Source organism: Humulus lupulus, chromosome 2 (assembly GCF_963169125.1).
Source record: "Humulus lupulus chromosome 2, drHumLupu1.1, whole genome shotgun sequence".
In the NCBI taxonomy this organism is placed as follows: Eukaryota; Viridiplantae; Streptophyta; class Magnoliopsida; order Rosales; family Cannabaceae; genus Humulus; species Humulus lupulus.
The window spans coordinates 264,571,552-264,596,034 of NC_084794.1; the positions used below are offsets into that span (position 1 = coordinate 264,571,552).

General features: G+C 36.6%; 1 protein-coding gene and 1 non-coding gene across 2 annotated transcripts; one reads left to right on the top strand and one right to left on the bottom strand.

The window, feature by feature from the left end:
• Window positions 1–1,130: 1,130 nt before the first annotated feature.
• On the bottom strand, window positions 1,131–1,236 carry LOC133820130 (small nucleolar RNA R71). The gene has a single exon (XR_009886563.1). It is a non-coding gene; the product is annotated as a small nucleolar RNA R71 (small nucleolar RNA).
• A 628-nt stretch (window positions 1,237–1,864) lies between these two features.
• LOC133815449 (uncharacterized) lies at window positions 1,865–3,232 on the top strand. The gene is made up of 2 exons (XM_062248288.1): window positions 1,865–2,737; window positions 2,864–3,232. Exons 1-2 carry the CDS (start codon window positions 1,865–1,867, stop codon window positions 3,230–3,232), a joined length of 1,242 nt encoding a protein of 413 aa, XP_062104272.1.
• Window positions 3,233–24,483: the final 21,251 nt, after the last annotated feature.

A 24,483-nucleotide genomic window follows, 5' to 3' on the forward strand; every position in this document is an offset into this window, starting at 1 on the left:
ACATTAGTGGCCGTGGCCACTAGCCTCTGTCCCACAGGCCACGACCACCAACATTCAGTGGCCGTGGCCACCGACCATTTTCAGCACTAAAAAATGTGATGTTTTTCCAAACGGTTTCAAACCCTTCCAAATGATTTTGTAACTCCCAAAACACATTATTGGGGTTAAAATCATATCTCTAACAACCATATCATATATGGCTTTATGAAATTCATCTCAATATTGTGTAACAACAAATTTACACAATAAATGGTAATATTTGGAAGTTACAAATTTGTAACACCAAATATGTTACATTATTTGGATATATCTCATATATCTAAATATTGTAACTCTCTAATATATGTTACAATATGTGACACTCTTTGTTACATTTATTTAATCTAAAACATTATATTATAATATAATATTACATTATATTATAAAATAATATAACATAATTTACCAACAACAAGTTTTTGGCGCTGTTGCCAGGGATTGGAATTAGAAATTTTTGTAATATCAATTACTAGCAATTTATTTTTCTTTGTTGAGCTGACTTTGTTTGCTTGCTCTTGTGTTTTCTCAGTTGATTTACTATATGAATGAGCAAGAAGACATTGAACTAGCTCCTATTGACCCTGAGATTGAAAGAACAGTTAGAAGAAGACTAAGGGAACAACGGGCTCAAAATCGCCTTAATATGGCAGAAGAGGTTGAAGGAGTTGAGGGTGCTAATAATGTCACTAATGCAATTGCTATGGCCCATGATAGAGAGAGAGAGAGAGTCATAAGGGAGTATGTTGCCCCCATGTTTAATGAGCTCAATCCAGGCATTGTTAGGCCTGAAATTCAAGCACCCTAATTCGAGTTAAAGCCCGTGATGTTCCAAATGTTGCAAATAGTGGGTCAATTTAGTGGGCTGCCTACTGAGGATCCTCATCTTCATCTCCGTTCATTTTTGGAGGTGAGTGATTCTTTCAAGCTACAAGGAGTGAGTGACGAGGCCCTAAGGTTGAAATTGTTCCCTTTCTCTTTGAGGGATCGAGCTAGAGCTTGGCTCAACACCCTTCCTTCCGACTCGGTGACTACATGGAATAAGTTGGCTGAAAAATTCTTGATGAAGTACTTCCCTCCTTCCAAAAATGCCAAGTTTCACAATGAAATCATGTCATTTCAGCAGCTGGAAGATGAATCATTTTGTGAAGCTTGGGAGAGATTTAAGGAGTTATTGAGAAAGTGCCTACACCATGGGATCCCGTATTGTATACAAATGGAAACATTCTATAATGGGCTCAATTCTTCCACTCGTATGGTGTTGGATGCTTCAGCTAATGGGGCTATTCTCTCTAAGTCCTACAATGAAGCCTATGAGATTTTGGAGAGGATAGCTAGCAACAATTATCAATGGTCCACTGCTAGAGCCTCAACAAGTCGAAAAGTGGCTGGTATACTTGAAGTGGATTCATTGACAGCTTTAACCGCTCAAGTTTCTTCAATGAATAACCTTCTCAAGAACATGAGTTTGGGGGGAATGGTACAACCAACTGCTATGGGACAAGTTGCCGAAGTATCTTGTGTTTATTGTGGAGATGGGCACACATTTGAGAGTTGTCCTTCAAATCATGCTTTGGTTTGCTTTGTGGGAAATCTAAATGCCAACCGTAATAACCCATATTCAAACTCTTATAATCCGGGGTGGAGGCAACATCCAAACTTCTCGGGGGGGGGGGGGGGGGGGGGTCAAGGAGGTAGTTCAAGCAGAGCACCAATGCAAAATAAGCCTACATATCCACCGGGGTTTTCTCAACAACAACCAAGAGCTCAACCACCTCCTCCTCAAGTGTCTCAATCAAGCTCTTTGGAGAGTTTAATGAAAGAATATATGGCCAAGAATGATGCTGTGATTCAAAGCCAATCGATATCCTTGAGGAGCCTAGAGATTCAATTGGGGCAGCTAGCTAAGGAGCTAACGAATAGACCACAAGGCACTTTGCCTAGAGATACCAAAAACCCAAGGAAAGATGGTAAGGAGCATTGCAAGGCGGTTACTTTGAGGAGTGGTAAAAATCTGGAATTGACTGAGGAGAATTGTAAGAGAAACAGTGAGCCCACTTCAATCCAAAGTAGTGTGGACAAGGGAGATAAAGTTGTGAATTCTAAAAATTTAAATGCTGATCCTGAAGAAATTGCTGCAGCAATTCCTCAGCAAAATGCTACAGAGAAGCCTATGAGCAAGCCACCTCCACCATTTCCTCAGCGCTTTCAAAAGCAGCAACAAGATGGTCAATTCTGGAGATTTTTAGATGCTTTGAAACAACTTCACATCAATATACCATTGGTGGAAGCTTTAGAGAAAATGCCCAACTATGTGAAGTTTTTTAAGGATATTTTAACTAAAAAGTGGAGGCTTGGTGAATTTGAAACGGTGGTGTTGACTGAAGGCTGTAGTGCTATATTGAAGAATAAAATTCCTCCTAAATTAAAGGATCCTGGCGGCTTCACAATTCCTTGTTCTCTTGGTGGTAGAGACGTTGGTAGAGCACTTTGTAACTTGGGGGCTAGTATCAATTTGATGCCCATGTCAATTTTCAAGAAGTTGGGGATTGGAGAAGTAAGACCAACCACAGTCACTTTGCAATTAGCGGATCATTCAATGGCACACCCGGAAGGAAAAATTGAAGATGTACTTGTGCAAGTTGATAAATTCATTTTTCCAGTTGATTTCATCATTCTTGATTATGAAGCAGATAGAGATGTTCCTATTATCTTGGGTAGGCCATTTCTAGCTACCGGGAGGACCTTGATTGATGTACAAAAAAGGGAGCTTACTATGAGGGTGAATGACCAACAAGTGACTTTCAATGTGTTTAACGTTATAAAGTTTCCGGATGAGATTGAGGAATGTTCTAGGCTAAGTGTAATTGAGTCTATTGTCGCTGAAAAATTCCACAAGGAAACTTTTAAAGATGGAGTGGGGGTGAGGTCACTTGAAGAGCTTGAAGACTTAAGTGAAGAGGAAGAAAGGCAAGTTACATGGGTGGAGTCAAAGCAGCCCTTTGCCAAATTTAGGAGGCCTTTTGAGTCATTGAACTTGTTGGAAGGGAATTTTAAGCCTCCTAAGTCTTCTATTCAAGAGCCACCAAAATTAGAGTTGAAGCCTTTGCCTAGTCACTTGAAGTGTGCTTATTTGAGAGATAATGAGACTTTGCCTGTGATTATTTCAGCCATGTTAGGAGCTGAAAAAGAGTAATTGTTGATGGCTGTTTTGAAGAAATATACAAGGGCCATTGGTTGGACCATGACAGATATCAAGGGTATAAGTCCCTCATTTTGTATGCATAAAATTTTGTTGGAGGATTGTTGTAATAATTTTGTTGAGCACTAGAGAAGGCTTAATCCTATCATTAAGGAAGTTGTTAGAAAAGAGATAATTAAGTAGCTTGATTATGGAATTGTTTACCCAATTTCAGATAGTTCTTGGGTCAGCCCAATTCAATGTGTTCCTAAGAAATATGGAGTCACGGTGGTTGCTAATGAAAATAATGAGTTGATTCCCACAAGACAGGTGATGGGGTGGCGTGTTTGTATGGACTATCGAAAGTTGAACAAGGCTACTCGGAAAGACCACTTCCCGCTGCCATTCATTGATAAAATGCTTGATCGATTGGCGGGAAATCAGTTTTATTGTTTGCTTGACGAGTATTCAGGCTATAAAAAGATTTGCATCGCGCCAGAAGACCAAGAGAAGACTACCTTTACTTTTCCTTATGGCACCTTTGCCTTTAGAAGGATGCCGTTTGGGCTGTGCAATGCCCCCACCACTTTCCAATGTTGTATGATGGAAATATTTTCAAATATGGTGGAGAAGTCTCTTGAAGTCTTCATGGATGATTTTTCAGTATTTGGGGAGTCTTTTGACACTTGTTTGGCTAACTTGGAGCAAGTTTTGGCGAGATATGAAGAAACAAACTTGGTAATCAATTGGGAAAAATGTCATTTCATGGTGTAAGAAGGCATTGTGTTGGGCCATAGAATTTCTAACAAGGGAATAGAAGTGGATAGAGAAAAGTTGGAAGTCATTGAAAAATTACCACCTCCTACTATAGTCAAGGGGATTAGAAGCTTTTTGGGACATACAGGTTTCTATTGGAGGTTTATAAAAGATTTTTCAAAGATTTCTAAGCCCCTTTGTTCCATACTTAAGCAAAATCGAGCATTTGAGTTCACCAAGGAGTGTCAAGAAGCATTTGTGACTTTGAAGAAAGCTCTTATCACCGCACCCATCATTGTGGCTCCGGATTGGTCTCTTCCCTTTGAAGTGATGTGCGATGCTAGTGACTTTACTGTGGGTGCCGTACTTGGGCAGCGAAAATATAAGGTTTTTCATTCCATTTATTATGCATGCAAGACATTAGCCGATGCTCAATTGAACTATACCACCACCAAAAAAGAACTTTTGGTAGTGGTGTTTGCTTTTGACAAGTTTAGAGCTTATCTTGTGGGGACTAAAGTGGTGGTTTACACTGATCATTCAGCGATCAAGTATTTAATTGCCAAGAAGGATGCTAAACCAAGACTTATTCGATGGGTGTTGCTTCTTCAAGAATTTGACTTGGAAATTTGGGATAGAAAAGGAACGGAGAACCAAGTGGCTGACCATTTATCTAAACTTGAAGCTGGAAGTGAAAAGAAAAATGAAGGGCCTATTAAAGAGACATTCCCCGATGAACAATTGTTGGTTGTGAACCAAGTCACTACACCATGGTACGCTGATTTTGTCAACTATTTGGTGAGTGGTTTGTAGCCACCTGATTTGAATAGGCAACAACTCAAGAAATTCTTTCATGATGTGAGATTCTATTATTGGTGAAGGTAAAGGCAAAAGAAAGCTGGACCATCCTTGAGTTGGAGAGCTTAGGTGACAATGTGTACATATGCAGCTGTTCGACCGCCACGACCGAGGGTTCAAAGAGGAACTAGGGTTAAACCCTATTTTGCCAGTTAGGTCGGTTGGTTGTAAATCTTTTGTTATAGTTAACCTTTAAATTATACTTTTGGGATCCCAATGTATATGGTAAACATTTTAGTGTAATGTTGTATCTTAACAAAAAAAATTTACCCTAAATCGCTAATCATACTTAGTTACACGATTATGGCCAAATGACTCGGTTAGCGGGTTTAGCACTGTTTAAATGCACACCGTAACGACCCCTGGAGATTAGGGCATTCCAGTTTAACCCTAGTTCCTCTTTAAACCCTCGGCTGTGGGGGTCGAGCAGCCGCATATGTACACATCGTCACCTAAGCTCTCCAACTCAAGGATGGTCCAGGTTTCTTTTACCTTTACCTACACCACATAGTACTAATGAGCCGAGGCTCAGCAAGAAAACTCAAATATGCTCATAAGCAGACAATAACATGTCACCAAATCATAAAAAGCAAGCCTAGCAGTAATAACCATATTCATGCATACATGCAAGTCCAAATAAATGTGTAACGCCCTGGATAGCCAAGACCGTTACACTGTGTGTTTACAAAGGAGCAAGACTCGCTAATTAAGTCATTTGATCAAAACGTGTTACCACAACTATAGTTGAACTAGGGTTAAAAGATTATGGTCTCAAAGCTTCATTTCTTTTAAATAAACATTCTTTTTACATGGGATCCCAAAAGTAATAAGTTAAAGACTGTTTACAAAAGATTCAAGATATAGATACAATGATTAGCCACTCTAAGGCAAAACAAACAGTTAAGCATTTCTCGTCCTGTTCCACTCCTCGGTCGTGGCGGCCGAACAATTGACTATGTACATTCAGCCCCACAGCTCTCCATCTCAGGATTGGTCCAGCTTGCCTTTGCCTTTACCTGCACCACGTAGCACCCATGAGCCAAGGCCCAGCAAGAAAACACAATAACATAGCATAATCATTCAACAGACAATCAGATAACTCGTACCGCATAAGCATGTACTCAACAGTCTAAGCATTCATGTTATTCAAGTATTCAACAAACCAAGTATATCATTCCATATCACCAATCAATTCACACATGATAATTAGGGTTAATGCCCTTAGGCCGCACCCTCTATTTATCCCACTGACTCCGGCCCGCTTAAACCGAGCTCAGTGAATATTAAGTTGTGCTCAGCTACCAATGGCCGAGCTGCGCCCTGTGCATAAGTATAATATATGGCACCCTTAGGCCGTTTATCACAAGTCCCATGGCATAATACCATCTATGACATCATATAGATACATGGAGCTCTTAGTTCGATCACAAACACATAACCAGGTGCAGTTTTCTTACCTTTAGATTCTCTAGCTTTGTTCAATTTGATCCTCAAGCACGATCCTGTTCGAGCCCTAGTGTACACCTAGTCACAGCCATAGATCAGAATCATCACCAAACCTCAAGTCCAAAACCTAGCCTCGAGACCAATCCCGAGCCCTCGGGAAGCCCTAATTCCACCAAACGGGGTGGTGGAATCAAACCCCGAACCCCCAGGAAAAAACCCTTGAAAATAACCCAAAAACACCTTTATGGAAATAGGGTAGCGCTACAAACAAAGCCTAAAATGCCCCAGACCACTTAGCCTAGCGCCCAGTGACTAGCGCTGTAGCGCTAGTCACAGCACAGCAAACCCTGGATTTTCCTCCTTCGATTTTCCCCAAGCCAAACCTTACCAAAACTCTCCCAAACTTCAACCAAACATAAAAACAAGCCTACCAACATCCTCCACTCATCTCAAACATGCTAACCATACATAACTCAATCACATGCACTCCAAATCACAAAATTCACCATGGTTGAACCTAAAGCTCAAAATCTCAGCAAAACCACAAAGCTTGAAACTAGAGTTTCTTACCGTTAATGGATGAGCTTAGCCTAGGTTGTCTCCCACTCTTGCTTAGCCTTTTCCTCCTCAAATCTTCAGCCTCAACTCCCTAGAATTCCCACAGAATTTTGCTTAGAAAAACCAGCTCAACACCAACACCAGGAACTCAATATTAACCTCAAAATCTTACCTCAAATGGATGGTTTGCTCTTGCTAATTCTTCAAGCCAGACCAAGAACCCTAGCCTCAAGCTTCTACTCTGACTCTCACTGACTTTCTGCCCCAAAAGACCTCAAGAATTGATGAAGAAAAGCTTAAACTGAGAGAGAGAGAGAGTTAGACTTTCAATTTCCCTTTTCCTTCTCTTCTTTGTTTTCCTTCATTCCTTCAGACTTCTAAGACCTTCTACATATTCCATTAAAGCATAAAGCCTGATAACACTTATCCTTTATAAGCCAAATGACCACAATACCCTCCCATTATTTCTAAGCCTTTAAATCAACCTAGGGGCATTTTGGTCATTACACCCAATTCCCGCTAATTCCTTGAGTGTCTCTAATATTTTCTGCCTATTTCCCAACACCTAGATAATCACCAATTATATTCCTCAATATCAAAATAGACTCCAATATATTCTCTAAATTCTCATAAATACCCCAGGCTCGCCTCGAGCTGGGTATAAATCCCTGCCGTGACTTTTCACTAAACCGCTCACTAGGATCGTCTCGAGTCACAGATTACAAATATATCCACATAATAATGTGGTCTCGACAATTTATCACAAATATATACAGTTATGCCCTCAATGGGCCAAAATTACAATTATGCCCTCCTAACCTAATTAGGGCCCACATGCATACTAATACACATAGTCATGCATCACAGATATTCAAATAGTCACACAACATGCTTTAATCATTAAACCACATATAATCCAATTATGCCCTCCCGACACACTAATCAAGGCCCTTAAGCCTTATTAGTAAATTGGGTCATTACAAAATGATTATGGGGTCCTTCTCCTTGTGTAGATGACTGTCAAGTCAATCTGCGGTCTGCGCCCTAAATAAATGATTATCAAGTCAATCTGGGGTCCTGCGCCCTAAATAGATGACTAATGAGTCTCTCTCTGGGGACCTGCGCTCTGAATAGATGACTAATGAGTCTCTCTCTGGGGACTTGTACTCTGAATAGATGACTAATGAATCTCTCTCTAGGGACCCGCGCCTTGAATAGATGAATCATGAGTTTATCTATGGGGACCTGTGCCCTGAATAGATGACTAATGAGTCTATCTCTAGGGACATGTGCCCTGAATAGATGACTAATGAGTCTATCTCTGGGGACTTGCGCCCTAAGCCATGTGACTTTCCAGTCACCTTAGCCTTTTAGCCCCGGCTGTGAGTAACTAGCCTTAGACTAGCCAAGCGCTTTAGTTTTCTTCGACCAATGGGTCGGTCAAGCATTTAATGCTCATGTTGATTAGATCTAATAATTTCAGCTCTGCATTCAATACGCTAATGCCGCTCTTGACTCATAAGTCAATTCCATACGACCAGTGCTCAGTACTATTGTCGATCATTACTGATAAGTTAGAGCTTCACGACTAGTACTAAACACCATTGTCGTTTCTGACTGATAAGTTAGTGCCGCTCATAAGTAAGCAATGCAACCATGCATATATCATATGTAAAATATCCAAATATAAGGCATTCAACATGCTTACTCAACGATCACAAACGTAATCATAATCCTGCACATTTACAGAAATTAAAGCTCTGATCAGTTTCATATTTCACATTCATGCCATGCCATATTCACATGTATTGCATGCATCACATACTGGGTGTAGTTTTCTTACCTTTGGTCGAAGTACAGGTTACCAATAAACGATCCTCAAGCACGATTCTGTTCCAAGCCCCTAGCGACAACCTAGTCACAACCATAATATAAAATCCCATAAAAAATGAATAAATAAATACTTCTAGACCGAGTACTAGCCTCTAGGATGTCAAATCCTACCCAACTGGGGAGCAGGATCAATCCCGAGCCTTTAGAGTTAAGTTCCCATGACTAAAAACCAAATCTGGTAAAAAACGCAAAGGCAAGTCGCATTTGGCCCTAAGTGTGTGTTTGGTATGGGAGTTTGGTTTGGTGGGAATGGGAATGTCAAATCTAACCCATGTTTGGTAAATTTATTTTTAATAGCTTGGGGGTTTGTGTTTCCAAGTGGGTCCCATTTTTTAGCTTGATTTGAGGGTAATCTTAACCCCTTTAAACACTTGAGTTTCACATTCCCTTAATCTAAACCCCCTCTAACTCTACTCCCCCAAACTCAAGCCTCATACCAAACACCCCATAAGGGTCGCGACTTGCCTCCCTGACAGAGAGCCCTCTGCCTAGGCTTCAGGGTGCGGGCCGCGACTTGGCCCTCTTAAGTCGCGACGCACCCCCTAGGCAGACACCTCCTGGCTCTGGCTTCACAGAAGTCACGACTTGCTAGAACAAGGTCGCGACTTGACCATAAACCCAGCCATTTTATCCGTTTTTTCCCACTAAAAATCCTCCAAAAATCTATTCAAACTTATCCAAATCCCAAAATCAAAGTTCCCAAACATCCTAATTTCCCAAAACCATCAAAACTGAAGTCTTAATTTAATCAAAAACTCATCAAAACATAAAATCCAATTCAAGCTTAAAAACTCGAAAACTCAAAAACTTAAAACTTGGATTACCTCTGAATAAGTAGTTTCCAAACTAAATCATCCGGCTAATAAGCTTCTAATCTTCTCTATAATCACTATGCCTCGATCCTTGCTTGAATCCGAGTCCTAAACTCGAGTTTCCTTCGAAAATGCGAATGGGTGTCGAAAAGGGAACGAGAGAGAGAGAGAGAGAGAACGTTCTTTTATAATTCTAACAGGTTACTTCGAGCTTAAGTAACTTCAAGTAAATCCTAATGCTCGGGGTCCCAAAAATGCCCCCTAGGGTAAAATAGTCAAAATTCCCACAATTTTCCCCCTGATCTCACTAACTCCCAATATATCATCAAATAATCATTCTCATTACCCAATATCCCAGTAATGTGCTAAATACCTAATATACCTCTTGACTCACCCCGAGTCAAATCTGTGTCCCGTTGTGACTTTCCCACTAGCTTGCTCCCTAGGATCGTCTTGTGCCGAGTAACCCAAACATAACAAAAATAATGTAGTACCACACACATACCATATATATGTCAAATATACCCATAACAAGTCAAATTATGAAAATTACCCAATTCAACAGAAATTGGCCCACATGCATATTTAATACACCTAAACATGCATATCAAGTCATATTATAATATTATTCACATAATCACATGATAATACACATAAATATCATATAATCACATAATTCAATAGTTTTCCACCGTGGCCTCCTAATTAAGGCCTAAGCCTTATTAGGAAATTTGGGACATTACACCTACCATTAAAATTCAAAATTTAGGCCAAACCCTAGCCTAAATATGCTCCACATGCCTATGACTAAGCTAGGTCTTCAATTTAGCTTCAACTCGTAATTTAATTAATTCATGAAAAATCCACCTAATAATACCATAGGGAAATCTAGCCATACACTATATTTTAAATAATTGGGACTTAATTTAATGCCACGTGTATAATCCTTAGACCACCAAATAATATATGCATTAAAACTATATTCTAATATAATTAAAAGCTTAAAACTATACACTAATTTAAATCATATGCTAAAATCTTATAAATACTAACTAAAATAATTATAACTATCCAAATTATAATTATTTTCTAAATTATAAAATCATATCCATAAAATAAATAATTCAAACTTAAAGAAATCTTTTGAATTTCCACCACTTAAACTAAACTATAAGCCATAAAAACTAACATATAGTCAAAAAAATTTGGAGAAAATAATAACATTGGTTATTACATATATATGATTATAATAATGATATTTTATAACATTTCAATTTATATTAATATAATTATTATATATGTTTCCTTATATAAATTTTATTATAATAATGATATTTTATAATATTTGAATTTATAATAATATAATTAATAAATATGTATTTTTAATTAGTTTTAAAGGTATATTATGTTAAATATTTATAATATTTTGTTAATGTTAACAAAAAAAACGTTAAAACTAAAAATTTTCGTTATAGATGTTATAGGAGAAAGCCGAAAAGAAAAGAAAAACTCTAATGGAGAGAGAAAAAAAATAAAATATGTTACAACAATGAATAGTATATCATAAGTTTAGCACACCTATAGTGTTTTATGTAAAATTTGTGTAAAATACATCATCTAATGGAGAGGTCTTTTAACACTTTTGAGCTAAAATTTTAAATTTTGGCTATTATCCATCTTCTAGTGTGAGTGCTCTTATTTATTTATTTTTAAAGGGAGGTGTGTGATAAGTGGGATCTAACTAATTAAAATAATATATTTTATTATTGTCTTGCAATAAATTTGAACAATTTGTGATATTTTTTTACTACTTGTGTAGACAAATTTTATTCATACAATTTAATATGTCTTTTTACACTTCATAGTTATTATATTTTATAAATTTTTAGCAGATCATAAGAAGAGACTTAGGAAGAATGAGTTTCAGATCTTGTGAGAATATTGGTTGGGTTAATCTTGCCAAACCCATAAAGGCTGAGAAGGTCAAATCTTGCGAGAATTTGCTTATTTGAAAATGTTATGTGTCATTTTTTAGCGTTTAACATTGACCAATCAGGATAACTCTTTATAACCTTAATCGTCTAATGAAAATCTATAAATAGGACATTAAGCAATAAAAAATGGGACCTTATATTGTTCAGACAACATTTATACTTTTTTCATTGTTAATTTTTACGAGAATTTTTACTGACTTGACCATCAAAGTGCCTTTATGTAAGTACCTCCATGAGGTTTTCTCCATGATCACAAGACTTTGCAATTCAATCATTATTGTCATTTAATTGATTCAACCTTAGTAATATTATTTCATACGCAACTCATAACCTAAATATGGAACGATATTAATTGACAATTTTTTGGATCGAACAATTGACATCATCTATGAGAAACTTAGTTGTTTTCTTGTTGTTTTTCTCTTCTTGAAAGAATTCATTCAAGGGAACACGAACGAAAAAGTTATGGCACTGCAAAAAGACACAACTAACTGTTAGTCGACTTGTAGCGTCCCAGAATTTTACTTAGCCAGGTAGTAGTAGTGGTAGTGGTAGTGGTAGTGGTTAGTAGTGGTAGTGGTGGTGGTGGTGGTGGTGGTGGTGGTCGTGGTGGTGGTGGTGGTAGTGGTGGTGGTAGAGGTAGTGGTAGTCGGAGCACTAAGTCACCCAGTTCGAGTCTTTGTCATTTGACTTTTGAGTTAAAATAGTGAGTAACCCTTTGATGGTAATGGGCGAGTTGTAGTTGAGACTCCTCCCATTTCTCTTTGATAAAATCCATGGATGCATTAAGCAGGTCATGATTCTAATTCTTGTTGTAGGCTCTTTGATTATGTGATGTCACTAGAGCCTCCACTGGGAGCATAACCTTGCTTCCAAAGGTCAGCGAGAAGGGTGTGTGCCCAGTTGATGTGCGATGTGAGGTCCTGTAGGCCTAGAGCACTTGCAAGAGATGGTCTGGCCATAGCCCTTTAGCATGTTCTAGTCACTTCTTTAGGCTCACCTTCAAGGTTTTGTTTACCGCTTCGACCTGCCCATTAGCTTGAGGGTATGCTACTGAGGATAAACTCTTTGTTATGCCATATTTCTCGCAAAAGGCTGTGAATAGGTCGCTATCAAACTGAGTCACGTTCTCAGACACAATCTTTTTTGGGAGTTCAAAATGGCATATGATATTCTTCATGACAAATTCTAAGACTCTCTTCGAGGTTATAGTCGCCAGGGGCTCGACCTCAACTCACTTAATAAAGTAATCAATGGCAACAACAGCATAGCGAACTCCTCCTTTTCCACTTGGCAATGATCCGATTAAGCCGACCCCCATACAACAAATTTTCAAGGCGAGGTTATCGTGGTTAGCTCCATGGGTACTGCTCGGGCAATAATGCCAAAACGCTGGCACTTGTCGCACTTTGGGACATATGAGGCCAAGTCCTTTTTGAGTGTAGGCCAGAAATAACCTTGCTTTAATACCTTCAGAACCAAAATCCCCCCCCCCCCCAGCATGGTCTCCACAAAATCCTTTGTGTATTTCTCGAAAGATGGTTTGTGCTTCCTTGGTTAGAACACATCTTAGGAGGAGCAATGAATGGCCTTGCCTGTAGAGATTCCCTTCGACCATAACATACCATGGGACCTGATACAATAATTTTCTTGCATTATTTCAATCTTCTGGTAGCTTACTGATTGTGTGGTACTCGATAACATAAGTCATCCAGGTAGGTTATGTACAAATTACTCCAACTTCAACTAACTCTTTCTCGATACTTGGTTGTTCCAAGAATTCTACGGGGACCACATTTAATGTGTCCGCTTCTTTGGTGGTGGTGAGTCGAGCTAAAGCATCAACATTAGTACTTTGTTTGCAGGGGACTTGCTCGACGAAATAGAACTCAAATTCAGATAATTCACATTTAACCTTAGCTAGATAAGCTGCCATTTTGATTCCTTGAGCTTGGTACTCCCCTAATACTTGATTAACCTTGAGCTGAGAATCGCTAAAGTATTGAATTTCTATTGCTTTCAATTCTTTCACTATTCGAACTCCAGCCAATAATGTCTTGTACTCTACTTCGTTGTTGGAGGTGTCAAAACCAAATCTGAAAGTTGTACGGAAGGGATGTCCTTTAGGTGAAATTAAAATTATTCCAAATCCAGACCCATTCTCGTTTGACGACCAGTCAAGGAAGAGTTTCCACAAAATTTGTACATGTTCCCTCATTGGTTCGTCCTGGAATCCCGTACATTCAGACACGAAGTCAGTGAGTGCTTGGCCTTTGATTGTTGTTCGTGGTTTGTATAATATCTTGAACTGACTGAGTTCGATTTCCCATTTTAGCAGATGTCTGGATGTCTCAAGATTTTATAAGACCTGCCTTAAAGGTTGATCAGTTAAGACGTGTATAGTGTGGGACTGGAAATATGGCCTGAGTTTTCTCGAAGCTAGGATCAAACACAAGGCGAGGTTTTCGATGAAAGGGTATCTGGATTCAGCTTCCATAAGCTTCTTGCTCACATAATACACCAGTTTCTATGTTCGATTTTCCTTTCGAACTAACACATCACTGACCACGTTTTCTGTTACAGCTAGGTATAAGTATAGATTTTCCACAGCATTTGGTTTTGATAACACAAGGGGCTCAGCTAAATGAGTCTTCAGATCTTGAAATTTTTGTTTGCATTCTTCTATCCACTCAAACTGTCTATTTCCCCTAAGAAAGGCATCGACCTTTCTGGTTAAGCTTTGTACATCTTTTTGCGACCTTGGTGAGGGAAATTCTAATAGCGACTTGATCTTTTATGGAATTTCCTTGATCCCCCTCGCATTGACTATAAAGCCTAAGAAATTCCCCGACGACACCCGAAAGGTACATTTATGGGGGTTTAGCTTCATGTTGTATTTTCTCAGCATGCCAAAAAATTATTCTAGATCGAACACATGGTTATTGGCAGTCTTTGACTTGGCGAGCATATCATCATCATACACCTCCATGTTTCTCCCAATCTGGCTAACAAACATCTTGTTGACCGGCCTTTGATAAGTTGCACCAACATTCGTCTGCCCGAATGAGATAACTTTGTAACAATATACGTTATGCTTGGTCATGAAGCTAGTGTGATCTTGGTCCGAAGGGTTCATCGCGATTTGGTTATATTCATAATACACATCCATGAAGGACATGAGCTCATGAACAGCTATTGCGTCTGCTAGTTGATCAATCCTAGGAAGTGGGAAACAATCCTTGGGACAAGTTTTATTGAGGTTAGAGAAATCGGTGCAGGTTCTCCACTTTCCATTAGCCTTCGGGACCAAAATAGGGTTGGCTATCCAGGTTGGATATTTCGCCTCCCTGATGAACCCGCACTTTAATGAGCGAGCTACCTCTTCCTCCAGAGCTTCTCCTCGTTCTTTTCCCAGCAGCCTACGTTTCTGCGCATTCACAGGTACATTTTTGTCCAGATTTAACGTGTCCATCATCATGCTCGGATTGATCCCTACCATGTCCTCATGTGACCAGGAAAAGACATCAAGATTTCTTCTTTGAAACTTGACCAACTCCTTCTCTCTCTCGAATCTGAGGTTTTTCCCAACCTTTACAACTTTCGAGGGTACTTCTAGGTCGAGGATAATTTCCTCCAACTCCTCTAAAGCCTTAAGCTCAGATCTCTCTTCGCCTAACCTTGGATAATTTCTTTGGGTTGGGCAACCTCATTTCCGACTTCCTGAGGTTCTTCCATCTCTTCAGAAACTACCATTGCCCCTCATTCTCCCTGTTTATTACCATGCCCGGCTGCCAGAGTTGTGATTTTCCCCTCATGGAAATGCTATAGCATTCCCTGGTAGCGAGCTGATCTCCCCTCACTATGCATATCCCTGAGGACGAGGGAAATTTCATGGCCAGATGGCAAACCAAGTTATGGCTTCAAATGCTATCAATGCAAGTCTTACCAAAATTGCATTGTAGGCGGCCGAACAATCAATTACTACGAACTTAAGCATCTTGGCGACAACTCGTGTCTCCTCGCCCAATATAACTACGAGCTTGATTATTCCTATGGCTGCCCTTCCCTCTCCTGAAAATCCATAGAGGGTCATTGAGGTCGCTTTAAGATTGGCTACAGATAGCCCCATCTTTTCAAGGGTGGACCTGAATAACACGCTTATGAAGCTCCCATTGTCGATCAGTATCCGATTATCATCATCAGGTCATTATGCGGAAATTGGACGAGGCTAGTGTCCTCTTCCATAAAAATGATTGGTTGTTTTCCCAACTGCTATTGCTTTGATAACCTCTACTCTGGTATAAAATCAACGCAATTGTGCATCTTCAACACCTGGATATACATTTTATGGGCTCCATTGCTCGTCCCTGCCATCATCTGTTAGGATCATGTTTTACTCAGTCAAAGTAGTTTTTAATTAATTTCATATTATCCTAAAATGTGCAAAACCGTGTTTGAAATATCAGCGTATGCCGATATATCAAAGCAATAAGGGCCGATATATCGCCTATGATTGATACGGAAAAACGGCGAATTTGCACGAACGAAACCACGGACCCTCGGTATCATGGTAGGGGAGATATATCGCCTACCCTAGGCGATATATGGGCTCCATTCGCCAATTTTTTAATTTCGTAGAATTATGAACTAGAAACAACCCTCAACAACCTTGACTCGTTCCTGAACGTATTTTACTGAGTTCTGGGCATCGGTTGAACAGATAATTCAAATTTATTCATTTTTAATCATTTATTTATTCATTGAAATGGGAGCTAGTTTCACTCCTTGAACTCTATAAATAGGACCCTTCACTCAGCCATTTTAGCCATCATTCAAGCACAGTTCAGAGCCCCCAAGCTGCTAAGATTATTCTAGAGAGAAACACTAGGGTTTTGGGGTTAAAGCTTTCAAATCTAAAGCTTTTATAAACACTTGGGAAGTAAGTTTGTGTGTGATTTTTGGTGTTCGAGGTATAGATCGAGGTTCTAAGCTATCCAAGGTATTCATTATCTTCACGTTTAGTTCACTATAGTTTCTATTACTCTTTCATTTTTCTTCAAATCCTAACTTGTGATAGTGACTTTTGGTTAGGTGTTCAATTTCTTTGAAACATAAATTTTTCGGTAAGTTTCCATCTCGATGGTTTAGATCTTCTCTTCATCTTATTTTCTTTAGGAAACTTATGGTTTCTTTATGTTTGGTTTTAGGAGTTTCAATCCCACTCTTGTCTCCAATATTCCAGTTTTTGGTAAGGAAAATTAGGTAGTATAGTATTATGATATAGTTTATGTTTGTATGACTTAACATTTCAGGTACAATAAATGGGTAAGTGTGTCTGGACCTAAGGTGTCCAATGATGTATGATGGACTATGTCTGGTAGGCTCGGTTGCCAAAACTTTATGACGGACCTAAGTGATGTCCGGTGTATGACAAACTTTTGTCCGGGGCTTAATTGCCACCCTTGTATAAACACTTATCTTTTTATTATATCTCACTTATTATTATGACATATAGTTATGATTTATGACCTATGACCTATAGTTATGATTATGAGTATGACTTATCACCTATGATCTATGACTTATGACTTAGAGTATGATTTATGACTTAGATTATGATGTAGAATTATGACTTAAGCTATGATATGACCTAGAGGTTTGTGTTTGTATAACTCTTGTGAATTTATGTTAAGTTTGATTATATGACTAACTGTTGTATGTATTTTCCTTATTGGGCTTAGAAGATTACTCCTTATGATGTTGTTGTGCAGAAAATTAAGGATAGAAAGGCCAGTGGCGAGTGGAACCTAAGAGCTTCGTGATGTACTCGTGGGGACCATATAGTCGAGGAAGATCAACCGGGCCTATTTATTTATTTTTATCAAAGAAAGTTTATTTTAAAGTTTTTATTTAAATGTTGCTTATTTTTATGTTAAAGACAATTAGTTTATTTTTAAAACCATGGATCCATGTATGTATTTATTTTCAAGTTTTATTCAATAAAAGAGCAACATTTACGATTATGACTCAGCACTGTGTTCTTGATAATCTATGAGAAATTAGGACATTACATGACTGTATAAACAATTGATGAAGAACATTGAGGAAGTGTGATTCTATTAACTCCTAGTACAGAAAACAATCTAGGAGACCAAATGGAAAAGATGCGCTAGTTCTTCAAAGTTAGGCAACAGGGACAGAAAAAATCAGCTAAATGAATTGCTCGATTTGGTGGAATCCATGGGGGCTAAACACATGGAAGTGAGAAATAAACTGACTTATAATCAAGACTATGAGGGGATCATGAAGGTGACTTAGTCACTAATTCAATCACAATCTCAAGATCAATCCCAACTGCAACCATAATCACAACCGTAGACTCAATTGTTGACCTAGGCACAAACTCAACCCCAACCAGATAAGCCTACAATTGAGGTTAAGATTGATGAAGAACTTACCAACTGACTTATTACCAAGACCATGAGTGAATCATAAAGGTGACTTAGTCACTAATTTAGTTGCAGTCTCACGCGCAATCCCAGTCGCAACCGCAACTACAATCGCAATCATAATCATAATCGTAGACTCAACTGTTGACCTAGGCACAAACTCAACTCCAACTAGATAATCCTATAGTTGTGGTTGAGATTGCTGAAGAACTTACCACCAAGAAGGCTCAAGAGAAAGTCTATGAAGAGTGCATCAAGCTAAAAGGAAAAGCAGTCGACTGGAAAAGTGAGATGATGGTGGAAGTTGTTGACCTATGAAATTGGTCAACGGTCATATGTACGATATACGACACCTTTTGAACAAGATAAATATAAATATACGACAGAGTACAAATATCTAAACAAAACACACAAAAATTTATAGTGATTCAGCCCTGTTATGATGAATAGTAATAACCTAATCCATTTAGTCTTTAGTATTGAATCACTCAATCGACAATTACATAGATGAACTGAAGAGTTCACTCGTCACTGATTTGCCCAGAATTTAATCAAATGATTGATCTAAAAGTCTCTCCAAAAAGATATGTCCTCCTTAAATGAAGCCCTAGGTCCTTTATTTATAGTACCCAGGGGCTGTTACATGATCAACAAGATTGGGAATCTTGGTTTGGTACATGATCATTGGGAGTGGAGATACATGTCCACCTCCCCATGATTATTTGATCGTGGTTCTTCTCGTCGTTTCTCTGGATTGTGGTTGACAATGCACAATTGAAACCTTCGGGAAAACGCTAAGTCTGGGTTTGTCGTGCTAGGCCTGATGACTCTTTAGAGCTTGGGAGCTAGGCTTATTAATTTTTAGGGTGCTAGGCTTATTGATTTCAGCTTGAACGAGCGTGAAATTTATCCAGCGAAGTGTATTTGGGAGTTTAGGGCAACCACCCTATGAAGAATAGGTTGGGCCGACCAGCTCATGCAATTCTTAAGCATGTTAGGCCGACCACCCCTAGGGGTTGGGGTAAGGCCGACCACCCCTAGGGGGTTTAGGCCTAGTCGACTTCCCTATAGGTCCTGGACATATTCTTCTTTGTTCATCAGTCTTTTTCAATACTTTGTGATGCCACGTGTTGCTTTCTCATTCGCCACGTCATCTCTTGAATTTTGAGGGATAACAGAAGTAATGAAAAGCATGACAGGGTACAACACCTAAACACCTTTTGAATCGGCCACACAAGCCGTATGGGGAGTAACACAATCCACCTTCACTAACTGGATAGTGGTCGAATTAAAACACAAAAACTTTGTCGTGTCAATTGTACCAATCTATGAGGAGAGAATAAACCATGTCAGCCACATCTATCACTTTCATATAAAAAAAAGATCAAAACTAATAATGATGTCATTCATTGTAAGATTTTTGCAACTACGCTATCTGAACTAGCTTTATTGTGGTTCTACCAATTGTCTGAGAAGTCAATAAACATCTTTAAATACCTTTGCAAGGTCTTCATCAAGTAGTATAATAATATCCACAACTTAGAGAAAGTCATGGATGACTTATACTACATCAGTCAAGCTAAACAAGAGTCCCCACGACAATACCTTATCAGGTTCATGGATTGTTGGTATTAAATGTGCAAATCAGTGTGTGCAGCGGAAAATGTATTGCAAAAAATTTCTTAATACCGATTCAAGAACAATATATTTATAAATACATTAAATCAAACATAATAACATATAGATCTAAATCTAATACCTCTTGTAGCATATCACGTATCATCGTTATCTTTTAATATATAATAACGAACATCCAATCCACAAGATTGCACCAAGTTCTACATCGTGATTTTACAAGTCAACGTCAACACTCTAGGATGTGTGTGGGAACGTAGGATGATATGGACAATATAGACTCTCTTGAAGTTCTCAAAACATGATACCAAGAGAGGTTGGAGAATGAGAGAGGCTAAGAGAGGGTATCGTTTTTTTTTCCGACTTTCTCTAAAATCTGAATAATGTGTCTTTGAAAAATCACGATACATTTAGATTTTATAAACCTAAAATATCTATTATTAGAGACTCAGTCAATAACTGATTAGGTTAAGATTTAATTATTTAATCAATATTTTAATCAAATCAAAATATCGTAAATAATAATGTAATAAATAAAATAATTCAAATTATAAAATTTAAAATTTGATTGATTCAAAATTGGGTTTGGTCTAGTGTTACACGTTGTGCAGTGACTAGGCATGTGGCACCATATGGTGCTCCCTAATTTTTCTCATTTAATTATTTAGTTTATAAGATAATATATCTATGCCATGTTTGTTATTGTCATAAATTAAGTGTTCAAATATTTTAAGATTGATTCACAAATTTTTATATATTTTTTTTATGTATTTTGAAAGAAAAAAGAAATAAAAATAGCATTTAGAGAACTAAATGATATGATTTGAAAAGGTTGGGGACCTAACTGATACAAAATCAACTTTTGGGACCTAAGTGTTACAAAGTGTAAAGATTGGTAACTGCAGTTGAAAAAAACCCTTAAAATAATGTATTATTTCATAAATGCATAAATATCAGTTAATTCAAAATTAACTTTATCTTATAAAATCTAAATAAATCATATAATAGATTACTATCATACTCACTTAATATTAATTAATCCAAAGTTAATTAATATATTTCTCAACTAATATATAGTTTTCAAATAAAACATATTAGTTAAATTAATTACTTATAATTATCACATAATTATACTTTTGCCCTCGAAAATCTATTCCTTGTAATTTTAGTCAATTCTCAATTTATTTTGTCAATACCATCCATACCCTACACAATATAGTATAGAGGTGACTAGGGGACCATCGACCTCTAAGACCAAGCTCTAATAAATCAGCTTATTAATTAAACTCTTTAATTAAATAAACTTATTTATTAAGTTCATCATTATTCCACTATATATATAGAATTGAACTCTTAGTTATTATAGAATTATATCTATAGAATTATTTTGTGCAGTCCATAGATATAATCATTTCATGTAGTTTTGTCTTCCAATTATTGGTTCACTAATTAGAGTTGATCAAAATTATCGTTTTACCATTCTAAGTACCTCTTGTTTCTTAAGTACCATTAATTCACTAGTGAATAGTTTATTTATAATCATATTATAAATTTGAGCTCAATAACTATTTTCCAGAATTAACCCTTAAGAGAACCAATATTTGATCCTTTTAGGAAAACTTGGATTCCATATCTTGTAAGATCATAGTAATTAGCCGCATTATTCTAATTGACAATAACGAGTGAATCAAAAGACCCAACAGACATGAACACAAGTTCATGACTACTAAGGATTTAGACTGATCATCATATTGATATGAATTAAATTCTTATGGCAAACAATATGTTTACAAGGAAATAAATTCACATAACTCCAGTCATATATAATCTAATTATATAATGTACATTCACTAAGATATCTATTTATAATATATATCAGCGATCCAGATCTAACAAAAATACTTAGTGAACCGTACTAACAACCATTTATTAAAGATTTTATACTTAAATATGTTATTCGGTATTTTATTCATTATATATAATATTAATCATCTCATACTAATACAATATCATACTCTAATTGATGAATATGAAATTTTCTAATATTTATAATAATTATTCATTAATAATTCAATCATTCAACTATAAGAAAAATGAAATTTGATTTAATTCTAAAATAAAATGTCTTTACACATGTTTTAGGGCATCAACATGGACATCCTCAACCAAACCCATGACGTTGGCCATATGGTAGTTACACATTTGTTCATAAAAGGGTTGTTGGTATTGATTGTGTAAATTAAAGTGTGCAGCGTAAGAGTGACAACAAAAATTAACCAATACCAGATCCAAGATCACATACATACACATACATTAAATCAAGATTCACAAAAATAGAACCATACCTCTCGTAGCCTATCAAGAATTATCGCTATCTTTTTGTAAAACAATAGCGATCATCCAATCCAATAAGACAGTTTAAGATTCACACCAAAATGTTCCAAGCCAATCATCATCACGCAAGAACATGTGTGGGCACGTACGGCATTATAAACAAAATTTACATTCTTTTTATGTACTCAACACTTAAGATCAAGAGAGGTTTGGAGAAGATAAATGCTCTAAGCGTGTATCGTAGTTTTTCAAGTTTTCTCAAAAACTGAAAATCAATCACTTCTTTTTACGATACATTATTAAACTTTTATAAACCTAAAATAATATAAAAAAAAAATTATAATCAATTAGAATTGAATAGGTTTTAAAAACTTTATTATTTAATAAATATTTTAATATTAAAAAATTCCTTTTTAAATAATTATTTAATAAATAAATAATTCAAACTCTTAACCATTAAAATTTAACTTGAACAAACTAGGTTGTGACATGTGTCACACGCCAGTAACTGTGCAAGCACATTGTCTGCGCGCATGTGCTTCTCCAATTTTTTCTAATTTATTTATTTAATTAATAAGACAAAATATTTAAGCATTAAAATAATATAATATTTCATAAATGCATAAATATCAGTTAATTCAAAGTTAACCTTATCTTATAATTTAAATAATTTATTATCATATAATAAATTATTAATTAACCCAAAGCTAATTAATATTTTATACAACTAATATATATTTTTCAAATAAAATATATTAGTTTATTTAATTAATTAATTACACATAATTATCACATAACAACAACTTAGCCCTGGAAAATTAATTTCTTAACAATTAAGTCATTTTCTCCTTTTAATTTGTTAATTATATCCACACCCTTGACACTGTAGTATAAATGTGACTTTGGGACCATGAACCTATATTACTAAGCTCCAATAAACCAAATTATTAATTCCATTATTACTCCACTATAAATATAGAATTGCACTCTTAGTAATTATAGAATTATATTTAATGAATTATCTCAATTTTTCCATTGATATAATCACATAGGTCTGTCCTCCAATTTGTTGGTTCACGCATTAGAGCTAGTCAAAATTATCATTTTACCCTTATAATTAATTATTGTTCCTTAATTATCATTAATTAACTAGTGAACAGTTCATTTATAATCATATTATAAATTTGTGCTCAATAATTATTCAGTTCCAGAATTAATCCTTAAGGGAACCAATATTCGATCCTTTTAGGAAGGCTTGGATTCCAATATTTGTAAGATCATGTTCTCGGTCATTTTTGCTATTGAGTCTCCAAAACAAAAATCAATAGCCTTATTATTCTAAGAGACCTTAACGAGTGAATCAAAAGACCCATCAGACATGAACATGAGTTCATGACTACTCAAGATTTAGACTGATCTACATATGATCACCATATTGATGAATTAAATATTTATGGCGAACAATATGTTTGTAAAAAAATTAATTCACATCAGTCCAATCATATATAATATAATTATATAAAGTGTCTTTACTAAGATGTCTATCCATATCAACAATCCATATCTAGATCACATGCATTGTTATAAAAATACTTAGTAAACTTTAATACATTGCTGGCAATTTTATTCATCGTCTATGATCTCAATCCTCTCGTACTCATACATGATCATACTCTCATTATGAATATGTAATTTTTTTATATTTATAATTATTCAACAATAATTCAAACATTCAATTATAAAAGAAAATGTACTTTTATTTAATTCAAAACAAAATTGTCTTATTACATGCTCTTAGGTCACCAACCCTAACAAAGGCTAATGTATGGGTCCATGCTGAACGCGACCTTCGTGTAGATCCCACCTTTTGACATGAGTGAAGTCTTAGCTCGTTATAAAGGGATCTTCATGTCATGAAAGTTCAAGAAAATGTTTAGAAAGGATGGTAGTGTGCCATGCCAACTCCACCAACAGCTCTTTCAGAGGAAAAAGAAAAGAAGGAAAATAAGAGGAACCAAGCCCTACCCGCCTAAGAAATATGGGAAAGAAGACCTAGAGCAAAGGTCGTTGCTAATCGTATTGAATACAACACTGTAATCGACATGATTTACTCAGAACATAAAGAGAAACCAATCCAGAGAGAGTCATATGAAATGACAACACCAATGAAATACTTAATAAAGATAAGTATTAAGTGTTTCGCAAAGTTGTAGGGCACACTACATTGGAATGTTGTAGATTAGACAATCAAATCCAAGCCATGATGAAAATAGGGCCCTTAACCTAATACTTCAAGAAAACTCATGTTGAGAAAAACGATCCAACTCCTCAGGCTTTGGCAGGCCAAACGTTAAGTTTTGGATTAGAGAGTAGGTATCTACTATACTTATTTAAAACTTATAATTACATTGTTAGGCCACATATTTGTTATTAATTTGAAGGAATTTACTATACTCATTTAATTATATTCAATATTCTAACCATGTAGTAAATAATAGGTTGAATGCATTATGTTCTTTCAATTATAAATT

Bases quoted from the DNA above. Each gene is read 5' to 3' on its own strand.
- LOC133815449 (XM_062248288.1), top strand. From the start codon at position 1,865: ATGGCCAAGAATGATGCTGTGATTCAAAGCCAATCGATATCCTTGAGG. The intron at 2,738-2,863 runs GTTCCTATTATC...AACGTTATAAAG, and splicing joins ATTATGAAGCAGATAGAGAT to TTTCCGGATGAGATTGAGGA.